The sequence below is a fragment of the Melanotaenia boesemani genome, chromosome 20 (assembly GCF_017639745.1).
Source record: "Melanotaenia boesemani isolate fMelBoe1 chromosome 20, fMelBoe1.pri, whole genome shotgun sequence".
Classification (NCBI taxonomy): domain Eukaryota; kingdom Metazoa; phylum Chordata; class Actinopteri; order Atheriniformes; family Melanotaeniidae; genus Melanotaenia; species Melanotaenia boesemani.
The window spans coordinates 16,601,658-16,616,171 of NC_055701.1; the positions used below are offsets into that span (position 1 = coordinate 16,601,658).

A 14,514-nucleotide genomic window follows, 5' to 3' on the forward strand; every position below is an offset into this window, starting at 1 on the left:
TCCATGGTATAAGACAAAGATAATATGTTCTTACTCTAACTTCCAAATGGCAAAATGACCTGGTAGACCTGGTAGACATTCATTCATTCATTCATTCATTCATTCATTCATTCATTCATTCATTCATTCATTCAAAAAAAAGTTTTTTAAATAAATAATTAAAATAATATAATTGGCATTTAAATCCTTAAAATGATTGGATGTTTGGTATTTCTGTGCAGAGCGGAAGTTGTTTAAAGGATGTATAGGATGTGCAGCTGGAACATGTGTGATGCCATCATGTCAATATGCACCAAATCTCTGAGGAATGTTTCCAACACCTTGTTGAATCTATGCCACGAAGAATTAAAGCATTTCTGAAAGCTAAAGGGAGTCCAAGCTAAAAGCAAGCGTTTAAAACATTAAGTCAGTCATTTACTTACATTAATGAGACACATAAAACAAAGATTAAAAATAAATATTTGAAATTGGTAACATTTAAGTTCAAATCTAAAGAAATTTAAATCTACAGAAAAAACATGTCTGTTTTATTTCTGTCCTAAAATACAGCAGATTTGTTCTTCTGATGACTTTTACTAGAAATTGACTGAAGAACTTCTAATATAAAACAAAAAGGTAAAACAAAAACTGAAGCCTCGCTGTTTATCAGTAACATCTTTCCATGAATCCATATCTCATTCACAAGGAAATAAAACTAACCGTAAAACTCCAATATTGCGTGAAGGTGGGCGTCTGCTCTCACGCTGTCAGACAAACACGTGAAATTACGCATGTGAACATTCGGTTGCACCATGGAGGACTTTTTTTGTTGGAGGACTGACACCTCCTCAGTCACTGCTCTGACATCTGCCTGAGTAAAGACGTTTCACTTCCGCGCGGACATTCACGTGTCTCAGATCTTGAGAGACAATCATCGTAGACAAAGCTGTACGGTGAGTCTTTTTATTATTTATTATTATTTATGAAGCAAGCAGGTTTGCCTCTGTATCCACCTACAAGGTTTAACTTTATTAATTAGTGAATAGCAGGAACAGAAAGCTTTAATTAGCGCTCCTGTTAAATATTAATTAACTTATTAATAGCTCATTAAACTTTATGATGGGTTAGATGTGCAGATTATTATTTATAATTAAAATGTTAATAGTTTATACTTACATTTTTTTCTTGAATTGAAGATTGTTTTTCTGCCTTTGCTGCATTATGCTGAAAAGACATTAATAAGTTTTAATTAGAACCATAACTGGTTGATTTATGAGCCCATTTTAAATGCTACATGATACAGGAAACAATCATCATTTCCTTTGAGCAGATTCCCTGTCTGGAGAGTTAACTTGTTTACAAGACACAAAAACAAAAATGAGGATTTGTGTGAAAGTGTGCCATCTTCACTGCACATAAAAATATAAACAGACTCAGAATTTGAAGTCAGCAGCACTTAAAAAATAAGTTGTGAGTTACATAAAGAATATGGGTGTTATGGGTTGTGGGTGATATAGCTATCAGCAGATGAACTGATATTGGGTGAGAGTGTTAGGGTTGGGTATAAAGGGAGCATGAATCAAAGGAGTTATCTCTACAGTGGATTGTGGCTTGTCACTGTGCAAAACTTCCTCAAAGAATCATCAGAAATTTACAAAGAAACGATTCTCTGTTGCAAGATTGCAAAGAATCAATGCAGGAATACCATAAAAACCCCTTTTTATTCAACAAAGTCCACCACTGCAACCAGAAATTGAACCTCATATTGTAAAATGAGGAAGCTGTTTCAGCTTTGTTGAGGTCTCTGGAGCATGAACTGATCTCAGATGTAAAGAAAAATAGTGAACATGTGAATTTTCACTAGTCTTTCCTTTTTTTCTAACCAGAAAGCTAGATTAAAAGTACAACAGAATGCATTTAATTGTATGCGGTCTTTCTTACAAAAGGTTTTTATTGACTTTTTTCATGTATTTGTTGTCTATACTGCATATTCCAGTGCAGGGTCATGGGGGGACGAGTCTATTCTAGCTGCTAGTAGGTGAGAGGCAGGTCTGGTCAGGTTGTCAGCCCATGGCAGGACCAACAGAGAGATAACCACTCATGCTTGCACCCAGGGAGAATTTAGAACTAACATGCATGTTTTTAGACTGTCAGAGAAAGCTAAAGTGCCTGACCTCCTCCTGCAAATTTAGCTCTTAACACATTTAAAATCCTCTGTCTTCAGATCTTCGTGTTCTTTTTTTAATTGCAGACGTCACTTTGCTTCAATTTAGCTCCTCATGCAGCTGCACATTGTTCAGGCGGGCAGTAGAACAGAAATGACACCATGTACGCTAACGTAGCATGCAGCCAGTGGATGAATGATTCATCACGGAATAATGTTATGGTGTATGAAATTAACATAAATTTATCACGGTGAAATAACCAAAGTGATGCACTCCTTTCATGATCTGTCCAAAACTTACAAAACTCTTTTTAATTCGCATTTGGTGTGTTGGTGGGTATTAGTTGAGAGCGCTGTAAATGAGTACAAGTTTCAACAGTTTCAGGGCAAATACTATAGATGAGAAGGACCAGGTTAAAAAGATCAACAGCCAGTGTTTATGATGGCGTGGAGGTGCATTAGTAGTCATGTCATGCTGGACTTTGCATCACTGCAGAGGTGAATATTGGAATTTAGGAGAGAGATATACTACACTCTTCATGTATTTTAACAGGGTTAGTAATTGTTACTACAGTATGACAATGCCAGCACTATTTCACAAGTCACAGCTGTATGACTTTGTAGACACAGAATGCATCACCAAAACACTCCCAGATGATCTCACTGTGTGTATGAGAGGAACTGCGATGACACAGGCTGAAAAAATGCCCCCCCTGCCCAAGTTTTTCCCAACATTTGTCAGAGTGTGTTATTTATACTTTCAAAATATGATGGTTGTAGTCTATGAAAAAAAAATGAAAGTCATTTCCTTGAGTGTGTGAGGAAAACAGAAGTTTAAACAAACAGTCATTTAACAGGTTTTAAGTTTGGTTGCACATAAGAAATCTGCCCAACTTCTCAGGAAATGCAGTTCGTTTTACAGCGTTTTATCTTTTTTTACTCCAGGATCACACAAAAAATGAATGAAAAGAAAAAAAATAACAAAAACAAATAGCAGTTTTGTTTGGTCACATTTTTAATAATTGTCTGGAAATATGAGGAAGGAGTTAAATGTGTTAAGTGTTAAGATACAAAGTTATTTATAGAAGGTGATCAGTACAACTGAGCTTCTAAAAAGCAATCAGCACAACACTGAATTCATTATCATTTAATATCTATGAAAATAGGTCATTGGATGTTTTTTTTTTACTGTGAGTACAAAAATATATAACATAAATAATAAAAAAATAATGAAAATGATGAAGAAAATATAATAGAAGTTTAAATTCTTGGCACAATTTGATAAAGTTAAACGATTTTGCATGGAATAATCCATCTGAATCTGCTTCCTTATTCTTCGGTATCTCTTTATTAAGCTAAGAACGAGCTCAAACTTGTCTTTATGTTTATGGTTTGGCTTCCCAGTAATCTCTGCTGAGATCTTGGTAGAACAGGGAATGAGATTAGTTTGGGAATGTTCTCACCCAGATGTGATATTATTATTTATGACGTGAAAACAGTCAATTTAGTTAACAACTGTGACCTCACATTAAAAATATTTCCCTGTCAAACATAGTTAAAAAGATTAGGTGCAAAATATGAATAGAGCCTGACAGGCAGGCCTCTCATTCACTGAGGAAGATGTGAGAATATTGTGTTACATTTTAAGTGTGAAGAGGAGCACCTATCTTCTGTTGATGGAGATAATGTCGCCATCTCCCCGTCTTTAATTTACATATCATATTGAAGCTCTGTTTGCACATCATCTCCATCATTTGCATTGAAGAGACATGAAGTGTGCTAACCAGTATCCCATGATGTGATGAGTGCTCTTAATGTGTTGAAAACTGCATAAGTGTTTTGTAAAATGTGTTTAAGTAGGTAGCCATAAGCAATTAGCTTTTATCACCTGATTTAATTTTGGGATTAAACTAATGGATTAAGAGGAAAACGGATGAGAAAAAGTGTTTGCAGAACTCTTTCTAACCTTGATAACATCATACAGTTTGCAATTGTCTTTCTAACTTCCTCTTCTTGTTCAAACACTCAAAATAAACCATTGTTACGGTCAGCTGCTACATTAACTCTAAACTAACATCAGAATGTTGGATGTTGTGTTTGGGTATCATACTGATAATGGATTTTGTCTCCTACAGACAAAAATGCTGGGAACGTCTGCACCAACTGTGGACCCTACACCCAGCAACTCAACCTTCCTTGACTCAGAGTTTCGTTATGTGCTGTTTCCAGTCATCTACAGCATCATCTTCATCCTGGGCTTCTTTGCGAACATCTACATACTATTTGTCCTGCGGTGCCTCCGTCAAACAAAGGCCATGGGAGAGATCCGCATTTACATGACCAACCTGACCATCGCTGATCTCTTTTTTGTCTGTGCCCTTCCGTTCTGGATTGATTATTATATTCGTGGGGGCAACTGGGTCTATGGAGAGTTTATGTGCCAGCTGACAGGCTCCTTGTTTTTCATTAACACCTATGGTACCGTCCTCTTCCTTGGAGCTATCAGCTATAATCGATACTGGGCAGTCACAAAGCCACTGGATGCAGCTTCCTCAGATCACAAGTGTCGTGGGATCATTGTGTGTGCCGCTATCTGGTTGTTCACTGTGTCTGCAACCATTCCAAACTGGAAAACAAACTCAACCCATGCTGACTTAGAAAATGAAAACTTAACTCGATGTTTTGAGGGCTACCAGGATGAAGACGATTATGACAAAAAGAAAGTGGCCATCCTTCATTTCTCAATAATTGGAATGTTTTTTGTTGTCTTTTTCCTTGTGGTGGTCTGCAATTTCCTTATTGCTCAAGCGTTACTTACTCAGAAAGCTCCTCAGGCAGAAGTGCGATCTGCGACAGTCACATCCAAAATGTCCAGAACCATGTCGTCCTTAGGTCGAAGGTCCAGAGGAGTGAAACAGAGGGCTCTGCAGATGCTCTTTGCAGTGGTGGGAGTATTCATTCTTTGTTTCTTGCCGCACCATATAGTTCAAGGCCCCTGGACGTTGACAGTGCTGCAGATCAAAGATGGCTGGGGCCACATGGACTGGGGTCAAGAAACCCGTCAAGCATTTAATGATGCACATCAGATCACCTTGGTTCTTATGAGTCTCAATTGCATTTTGGATCCTGTGGTTTATTACTTTGCCACAAGAAAGTTTAAGAAATTCATTGTGGCCCATATTAAAAAGTTTGCAAAGGGAGAAGGATGCTCTTCTACAGTTACCACAAATGTTTCTCTGGACAGCAGAGATCAGAGTCAGAAACTCCAGAGTATTCACCAACAGCCCAAAGAGGAATGACTCAGTGTTATGTAATATATGTACATATTTCAAGAGGGAAATGTAGAATTTTACTTCTGACATTTCAAGTTACCTCTAAAGATTATATGCTAATCTTTTGTTGCATCATTGATGAACAGTACAGAGCTGGAGGTAGGATGGATAGAATCGGGATTGAATATAATAGAGGGACATCCCATGTTAGATGTTTTGAAGACAAAGCCAGAGAGGCCAGACTATGATGGTTTGGGCATGTACAAATGAGAGATATATAGTGGAATATATCAGGAAAATGATGCTGAGGTTGGGAAACCAAGCATGAGACCTAGAGGAAGACCGAGGAGGAGATTTCTGGATGAAGAGGAAGAGGACATGAAGTTAGTTAGTATGAAAGAAGCAGAGGGTGCAGAGGTTAGGGTTAGATGGAGGGAGATGATTGTGGCAACCTCCGAGTGGAATAGTTGAAAAGGAAAGAAAATGTATGGGTTTAATGTCGGCAGCTTCAAACTCAGTCTCCCATAAGCTTGTAAAATGGTCATAAAATGTAGCCTATTGACCGTAAGAGCTTACATATAGGAATTTAGTTCTAAAGATATAAAATGTCCAATGAAAGGAGTGTTATTCAGTGCTGGTTGGAAATAGTTCTATTTTTACGAGGCTGCAGGATGTGTGTTGGAGTTGTCATCAGGAGACATTAGTTTGTCTCTCATCTGATCCAATACTTTTTCCTTTGTAATGTTTTTTTTTTTATAATTTAATTTTTATTTTCACACATGCTTTTGTCAATGTATTAAAAAATACTTGTAACGGGTGCTGTGTAGTTCCAGGGGTGGGACGTACAGACACTGCAAGCCCTGCATGCTACCCCTCTTTCTCGTATCTTAGCAGCACAGCTCATCTGCTACATGAAAGCAGACTTCACCTCCTAAAGACTTTTTAAAGCCATGTTAATGCGACCTCACACATCTCGATTGACATGGAAGTTGTGAAGCTGTACTCTGTATTGTGCAATGTTTTTGCTCTTCCTGTGTAAACTAAAAAGCAGAAGTTTTGCAAGCAACTGTGGAAAATTGTAGTTGAGGATGACAATTGATGAAGTGTTTATACATGTTATTTAAGTCATAGCACTGGTGTTTAGCTCAGAATGTATTCAGTCAAATATGAATATATTTAAGGTTTAGCCACGTATTTTAGCCACTAGAACACATATAAACAAATTTCACATGCATGATGTCCCATCAATAAAATAGTGACCAAAGTGTTTAACAATTATCAGAAGCAAAAGACAAAAAACAAAACACCCACAAAAGCAAAAACAAATAACAATAAAAAAAAACAAAGAAAAAATTATTTTGTTGGAAGATTAAGAACACCAGCTTCAAAAAATAAAAAGTTTTCAGTTTAGCCTAGAAGATATTTATGGAGGCCGAATCTTTGACTGAAATAAAAAGGCTGTTCCAAAGCTTCAAAGCTTTTAGAGGAAAACAATGTAATGGGTCGCTGCACCTTTTAGAGCCTTAAAAACATATAAAAGAATCTTAAACTCAATGTGATATTTTACTGGCAGCCAGTGCAGAGACATGAGGACGGGGGTGACGCCGTCTCTTTTCTTTGTTCCTGTTATGAGTCTAGCTGCAGCATTTTGTACTATCTGCAGATGAGACAGAACAGTGCTGAGGTAACCGATTTTAAAATTTTCAAGAAGAGGAGCAGCTAATTTTGGCTACTCTTCTTAACAGGAAGAAACAAGATTTAACCAGAATTATATCCTGCATTGTGACACCAGGGAGCAGAAGTTAAAATGCTCAATTTCCCCTCTAGCATCACATTTCAACATCTCCTACAGCAAAATCTCCCTATGATTCATTACAATAGCGAAAACTAGTCCATGTAATTATCCGGCTCTTTGCTACATGCTGTAAAGACTTTGTTTACATTTACTTTGAGCTTGTTTGTTGTTGTAACAGAATAAGCATTTTGTGAAGCAACTTTGCCATCAGACCGGTGTGATTTCTATCTTTTCTTTTTCATGTTATTTCAATAAAATAATTTTGGGTTGAATTTCTTTTATTGTGGTGGTTCAGTAATTATTTATTCGTTTTTCTTACAAATCAGCTAGAAGATGGCAGAGAGACAGTTACTTGCTGACTGAAAAAGATAATGAAAACATTTCACCTACAACCATCACAGCACAGAACATCATATTTGGTCATTCACGTTAAGAATAAGATATGAAAGTAGATCATTTTCATTTACTTTAGCAAAAACTATGATCTCAGTAAATACAGATTTTTACATGCAAATACAGAAGTACCTAACCTTTGTCTGCTTCTGAACAAAACACTCTTTCAGTCTATTTCTTTTTATTTCACTTCTCTACCTTCACTAAGATCGTCGTTTATGACAGAGTTGAGTACAAATTTACTTCAGTAACATTGGTGGGATCGAGATTGGTGTAAGCGTGGTTAGTGCTTGTGTAATTTATGTACACATCTCCATCACTTTCAGCTTGTGGGAAACCTCCCCTGGTAAACAGAAATCCATGGTTACTGGTAGTTAGTCCATGCATTTGGCATCAGATAGCTAATAAAATGAAAAAAGCCCAACGTATGAAAAAGTCAGACTTACTTTGATGCTACTGCAGGTCCTGCAGCACCTATAAGGAACAGAAAATACATAAAATGATAAAAATAAAGCTCTTTAAATTTAAATTTGACTCAAGTGGAAGTGCTTATAGATGCCGTTTACCTTTAACTGGAGCGCTTGACGCAGTCAGTGTGGCACTCCGTTTCTGACAGCCCATCCAGATAAGACCAGAGATGATGCTTATCAAGCCCACAAGAGAAAGGACAAAGGCAGCTAATCCTAATTTTCCTTCCACTAATGGTAGGGAAATGGCAGAAAACATAAAAGATTAGCTGCAATATTTCTACATGTCCTTATTCAGGACATTTTCTGATGTTTTTTTTTTTAGAGTATTGAACTTCTTGTGTATATTTAGATTTTGTTCCTCAAATGGAAACTCATTACTTCCTAAGCATGAACTTCATGACATGAAAAAACATTTATTTACTTTATCTTTAAGCCCCCAATAACCTGCATTAGCATTAGTAAATATTGGGCAGTAGTGTCCCAAATGCCAAGGATATAAAGGAAAAACGACCAACCTGTTGCTTGCACTGAGACAATATAGACTGTGTGATCTGGGCTCTCGCTGATCTGAGATAACCGATTCTTAGCATAGCAGCGGTACACACCACTTTGCTCCGGTTCAGTGAGGAGCAGTTCCCTATCACTGCCCACGTTGCTCCAGGTCTGGTTTTCTTTGTGCTTCCAAAACCAAGCGACAAAAGCTGTTACATTGGGAGTGCTGCAGAGCAGGTGGACTCTTTGACCTGCTGCAACTGGGTAATCTGGTGTGGCCACCACCTGCAGGGGAGGCATATTTTCTACAGTGGAGGTTGCTGCAGAGAGAGCAGGCAGTGGATGAAGATGAATACCAAATACTGTAATGTACTATTTCCTGTCCAGGCCTACTTCAGATTTTTGTAACTGTTTGTTCAGGGTTTGGAAAAAAATTTATTTTAATGTAATTTATAACATTTGCAATTCTGAACATTGTTGATAAAACAAAAAAGGGAAAAAGCAAAAGAAGAACAGTGGCAACACTTTACTCATCTGTCTGTTTACATTAGAATCATTTCCTGGCTGGTCCTTCCACACACAGTAAAAACTAAGTTTACCTCAAGTGATAAGCTAATGTGACTAAGCTTAACTAAAAGTAGAGACCAAAGTAAGCCTCACTTATTAAAGATATTTGCATGACTGACTAACTTATAAGCTGGTTAGTGACAGGGTTTATCTCAAAAAGCCTACGGAGAAGCCAGCTTAAACTCTCATTCTTGTGTTTATTATTTTCATTTGATCTGGATATAAAAAAATTTTGGATAAATATCATAAATATCATATATATATATATATATATATATAGCCAGTATTACCTTTTGTAGTGATTGTAGTTGAATTCAGCTCAGTGGAGCTCTTTGTAGTATCTGTGGATTTAACTGAAAACAAGGACGACACAAATTGTAACAATGCAACTAAATCTCCAATTTTGGATGATTTTAGAAGGATAAATGTGAAAAATGTACATACCTATGCTCTCTGACAGAAAACAGAGGAGAACAAAGCTGAGCAGCATGTTGTCTGAAATTATCAAAAAGCAAATACAACAGGTGCACAAGTGACTAGTTTGTTATAATCAAAATGCAGATGAGACTGGAGGAAGTATGAGACTGGAAAACAGAAAGAAAGGAAGTTCTAACTTCCCTTTGAATGATAATTTAAAAACACCACTAATTTTATTCCATGATTTTGCTCACAGGAAGCAAAAAGCAGTGTGCAGTCATAGTTTTTACTACTAAATATCTGGATGGAAAATCAGCAGAGAATGACGATAAAAGCCAATCTCACCCACAAAAGTCTTCAGTTTGTAACATTTAAAATCTGCCAACATTTGTGACCTGCAGGAAGAACCATTTACCAACCTCCTCTAACTTTTAATGCATTCTCTAAATTCAGAGTTGGAAGGCTCTCAGCACACTTGGCTTCAAACATTTCAAATCTCCAACGGTGGTCACCTTCAGGCTCAGGCTGTGATGAAAACTCTGATTGTAGCAGTTTGACAGTCAGTTTTTGTCAAGGCCGTTCAGGCGGAGCAGGTAGATTTATTTATTTATGTTTTATACAGTAAATATATCCAATAAATCCAATAAATATATGTCAAACTGGGGCACAAAATACTGTTTAAAGATCTGAACAGTTAAAGTTTTCTAAGAATCTAAACTATGCTCATTAACATGTTCTGAAATCACACGTGTATGTTTCATTTTACCTCATGATGCTCCAACATTTGACTTTATCCTTAGTTTTATTCATGTGATCAGAACAACTTCCAGGTTAAACAGGTTATTTCATTCCCTCAGTATGTATCCGCTGCTGTTTTCATGTGTCAGGTAAGTTTCTTGGAAGTGTACGTTAAATACTCCATTATTAGTTGTTGAACATTTAAAGTAAAAGAACAAAATCATATATTGTTGAATGGTTTATTTCATTCGTATGAATAATATGAGATAATTTGAGAAGTTTAGCTTTGTAATTAGATCAGTCTGCTAACTATATACCGACATCTGACTCATGATGCTACTTTTTCTAAGATGATCAAAGCCAAAATAGTTGCAGATTTGATATTTAAGTTGAAAATGTTTCAGAATCTTTGTGATTTATAATGTAATTTCTTTACTTACATCTCATAAAGGTCATACAATGACGTTCCTAAAATGTAGGAAGTGGTTTTTCTTCCTTCATGAACTGTTGCTAAAACAAACTGTTGCTGTTCTGCTTGTCAAAAACATCGAGAAAAGCTAAAGAATTTCAAAACAAGCAGCAGTAGTTGTGAAAGTGCTGATGTAGTTTAAATAAAGCTGTTTTTGAAAATATTTTTTAATGTTCAAGCACATGCAGAGCAATTCTTTGTTGTGTTCTTAGTTTGCTGTTTCACCTCATTACAAGCAGTTTTAAGTGGGTTGAGGATGGGGAATTGTAGAAGGTACAGGATGTGAAGCAGCTTCACTTCCTTTTCTTTGGTCCAAGAATTGCAATTTAGTACATCGTGTGGTGGGAAAAAACATGAGAGAGAGATTATTAGGCCGCCAAAACAGATTGGAGTGGTATGTTGCTGCACCGTATGGTGGATTCAAGTGCTTCATGACAAACCACAGTTTCAGATATCAGTTCATATCTGAGGCTGCAAACTCTGATAAAGTGATTCTCTACAGCAAAGCTGTTTTGTTCTGCTCTTGTCATGATCCTCATGAGAGGCAGTTTAAAAGCAGTTTTTTGTGACCAAATTTAACCCCTCCTGACCTGAGAAAAAATGGGGAGAAAATTCTCCTTTTTTAAAATCTGAAGTATAAATTTGTCTTTATTTATAAATATTACAAACTATTTTTGTATATTTACCAAAGGCTTAAGTATCAGATTGTGTACAACAAGGTTTCGAGCAAAGTTTTTACCATAAAGGTCTCAGAAACTGCATGTGTCAAATGTGATACATATGGCATCAAAGGGTTAAAGAAAGTTAAACTTATTGAGCTCATTGTTATGAGGTAATGATGGCTGGTTTATGCATTCAGCTCAGTGAACTAATAATCAAGATTTTTTCATCCTTTTGACTGATACATGTTATCATTGTGTCCATGTTTAAGGTCTTCACATACCTCTTAGTACAATAACTATAAACTGTATAAGAAGGTGTGTCATTGTGAAATAAATTAGAAGTTTACTTCATAAATTCTTCATGGCGAACTGTGTGTAATGTTTATTATTAAGGTATCAACTTTTTATAGACCATTGTGCATTACTTAAAAATAAATTGAACAAGAATCATGTTTTTTTCAGTTTAGACCAACTTTACAATCATATCAAGTCAATTTTAACACATTTTTGCATTAGCATAGCAATAGTACCTAGTCATGGTTTTTATATTGTTATCTACTTAGCAGCAGTTTCTACTAAAATGTCATGTTTCTGGAGAAGCATTGAATGCAGATGTTATTGTGTTTCTGCAATGTAATTATTTTTAGGTTAGTGTGAACAGAAACTGCTTACTGAAGTTCACACCTTCTGCACCCTCTCGATTTCCTTTGAATTTGCAGTAACTTAAAAAAAAAAAAAAAAAAAAAAACAAAAACAAAAAAACCCCCCAAAAAACGTGATGGTGTTTCTTATGATCTTATCTGATTATTTTTTAGTCTGCAGGCTGCAGAGATGTTGGTTTCCACCACAGACACACTAAAGTCTTACACTAGAATAAGGTTTATGCTGTGTATGCTTATTGCTCCAGATGTTATTTGCTTTTAGTTGTTTGGACAAATAATATATTTCTTATATTTGATTAATTACCTTAATGAAGACTGACTTTATTGACCTCTAGGGGGCAGCATCCACCCAGAAGATAAAGATTAAGTTGACACATGTGACCAACCAGACAGGCTGGAATGAATATCCTCTCAGAGAAATAAAATATATGTAAGACTGTATATCAGGATGTGGAGCAGCTTTGATGGAGCAAAAAAGAAAAGAAAAAATGTGTTACTGATAACCTTTTTCTTCACGTTTCTCCAATTTAATATACTGTTATGTTGAAAACAGACATTAAAAAAAAATTTAAATATAAAACCAGTTTTATGAGTTAACATTTAAAGGTGTTTTCTAGTTTGTAGTTCCAAGAGAACAGATCACACCCTCCACCACTGGGTGGTGCTCAGTACACAGTTTCCTACATGATGGCTTCAGTAATGCACAGACGCTTTCCTTTTAGGCTTTTTTAAAGTGGAAATGTTAGCAAGAAAAAAAAAAAAGGAAAAAAAAAAATCCATTATGGATAGGATGTCATTTTAATCTGAAATATTTTTTCCATATCTACAACAGAACAGTTTCAGTTTGTCTGTGTCTTCTGAACATTCGCCCTGTGGGGGGCTGCAGTCACTTCATTACAAAGAAAATACATTATTATGTTACTGAGTGAAGAAAGCATGAGATACCGTGAGAGATTTCCTCTCGGAGACAGTTGCTCTTGATGACTCAAATGAAATATGAAAGCGTTGTTTGTGTGTGTGTGTGTGTGTGTGTGAGAGAGAGAGAGAGAGAGAGAGAGCGCAGTCATTCCTGCATTATTTTTTGATGGATAAGTTTCCTTTCTTTTCTTGCCACATGCTGGTTGTCACAGCAATGACAAGTGGCTTTCTCCTGCTTTTCTGGTGGGTGGTGGGATGCGACAGTCTTACAGGCAACTTGCTGCACCCCACCTCAAACCTTTCAACTCACCCCACCTTAACTATCCCACCTCCCCTTTCAAATAACTAACTTCACACTTATTGTCCATCTTATCCTCAGAAACTCCCAGCATAGCATCTTAGATCATCAACACAACCTTCTTCTGTGTGATGCTTCAGAAATAATAACAATATAGAGAACAGCAACAACAGTGACAAGAGCTATTACAACAACATGAAACAAAACAGCAGAGTACAGACGGCACTCAACCCCAGATGGGCGCTTCCTGTGCCAGGCAGGAAATGGCACTGGGCTCCCTTGCTATCATTTTTCATTTTAGCAGGGAACAGAGATGATCATCACTTCATCTTAGGCACATCCATTCCCCCGTATGCACAAGCTGTAAATTATTTTCTTTTTGTTCTCATTCTCTGCATAGATCCCACTTGAGCTGGTGAGAAACTGCAGACATTCAAAACATTATATGAGACTTTTCTTTGCTTTTTGTGGTGTCTTTAAGTGGAACGATGAGGATTTGATGGAAGCACATACAAAAATAAAACTCTGTGGACAAACATACATGCACATAATAATGTAAGGGAGTTTAGTAAATATTAAAAATTAGAATAAGAATTTTTAAACAGAACATATTCAAATGGAGGTCTATTGAAAAGTAATGCTTTATGCCACAGTGGAGCAGCCTTTTCTCAGAACTGAGCTTTTACAGTAAATGTGTGCTACATTTGGGAATTTCGATGTAAAGATTTTTTTGATTACATAGTAGCCCATAAAGATGATGCAAATGTTTTAAAATCTTTGCTGAAAACCTTAAATTTTGGGGACATTTTAAAGAAGGATCCTGTATTTTGGATAGGGTTTACTGTTTGTAGCTACATGCAGAAATATCTTAGCTTTTTTGGTTTAAATTTTTGGGTTTGGTTTTAATTAAAATTATCCTTTGGCAAAGTTGTGGTTGAGAGAAACCGTGGAGAGAAACCGTGGCAACTCAAGCTTAGAGCTGAAGATACATGAGTGACAATAACAGTCTAGCCATTAACTAGACACATCAGAAGAACGTCACAGAACGTTTTGTTACGTCCATCATACCCTTGTACTGGGTCGTAACAATCAGCTTGGGAAAGTGCTCACATCCAGAAGTGACACTTTTGGCATATGAGTTTATAACCAGTGGGTTTCTGGTCGAGCATCAGTATGCAACGCGGTAAGGTGTGAACTGGTAATTAAGCCAGATGTTAA

At 36.5% G+C, this 14,514-nt stretch overlaps 2 protein-coding genes across 4 annotated transcripts; one reads left to right on the forward strand and one right to left on the reverse strand.

The window, feature by feature from the left end:
• Positions 1-830: 830 nt before the first annotated feature.
• Positions 831-7,489, forward strand: LOC121630943 (platelet-activating factor receptor-like). 3 transcript variants are annotated; one of them, XR_006008638.1, is made up of 3 exons: positions 831-932; positions 4,279-5,838; positions 5,875-7,489. XR_006008638.1 is itself a non-coding variant. In XM_041971510.1 (2 exons), exon 2 carries the CDS (start codon positions 4,285-4,287, stop codon positions 5,440-5,442), a length of 1,158 nt encoding a protein of 385 aa, XP_041827444.1. In that variant the 5' UTR covers positions 831-932; positions 4,279-4,284; the 3' UTR covers positions 5,443-7,489. The 3 variants fall into 3 exon arrangements, 2 of the variants coding, with proteins under 2 accessions (XP_041827444.1, XP_041827445.1); XM_041971510.1 differs by having other exon boundaries at positions 4,279-7,489; XM_041971511.1 differs by having other exon boundaries at positions 844-927; positions 4,279-7,489.
• On the reverse strand, positions 7,390-9,670 carry LOC121630945. Its single transcript, XM_041971514.1, has 6 exons — positions 9,577-9,670; positions 9,423-9,485; positions 8,589-8,885; positions 8,170-8,301; positions 8,050-8,077; positions 7,390-7,946 (listed from the first exon to the last, which is right to left on the reverse strand). Exons 1-6 carry the CDS (start codon positions 9,620-9,622, stop codon positions 7,820-7,822), a joined length of 693 nt encoding a protein of 230 aa, XP_041827448.1. The 5' UTR covers positions 9,623-9,670; the 3' UTR covers positions 7,390-7,819.
• Positions 9,671-14,514: the final 4,844 nt, after the last annotated feature.

Excerpts from the sequence above, each read along its gene's own strand:
- LOC121630945 (XM_041971514.1), bottom strand. The coding sequence starts at position 9,622 with ATGCTGCTCAGCTTTGTTCTCCTCTGTTTTCTGTCAGAGAGCATAG. Across the intron at positions 8,886-9,422 it reads AACTACAATCACTACAAAAG|CAACCTCCACTGTAGAAAAT; the intron begins GTAATACTGGCT and ends CTCTCTCTGCAG. Across the intron at positions 8,078-8,169 it reads GTCAAGCGCTCCAGTTAAAG|GTGCTGCAGGACCTGCAGTA; the intron begins GTAAACGGCATC and ends TGTTCCTTATAG.
- LOC121630943 (XM_041971510.1), top strand. The coding sequence starts at position 4,285 with ATGCTGGGAACGTCTGCACCAACTGTGGACCCTACACCCAGCAACTCA.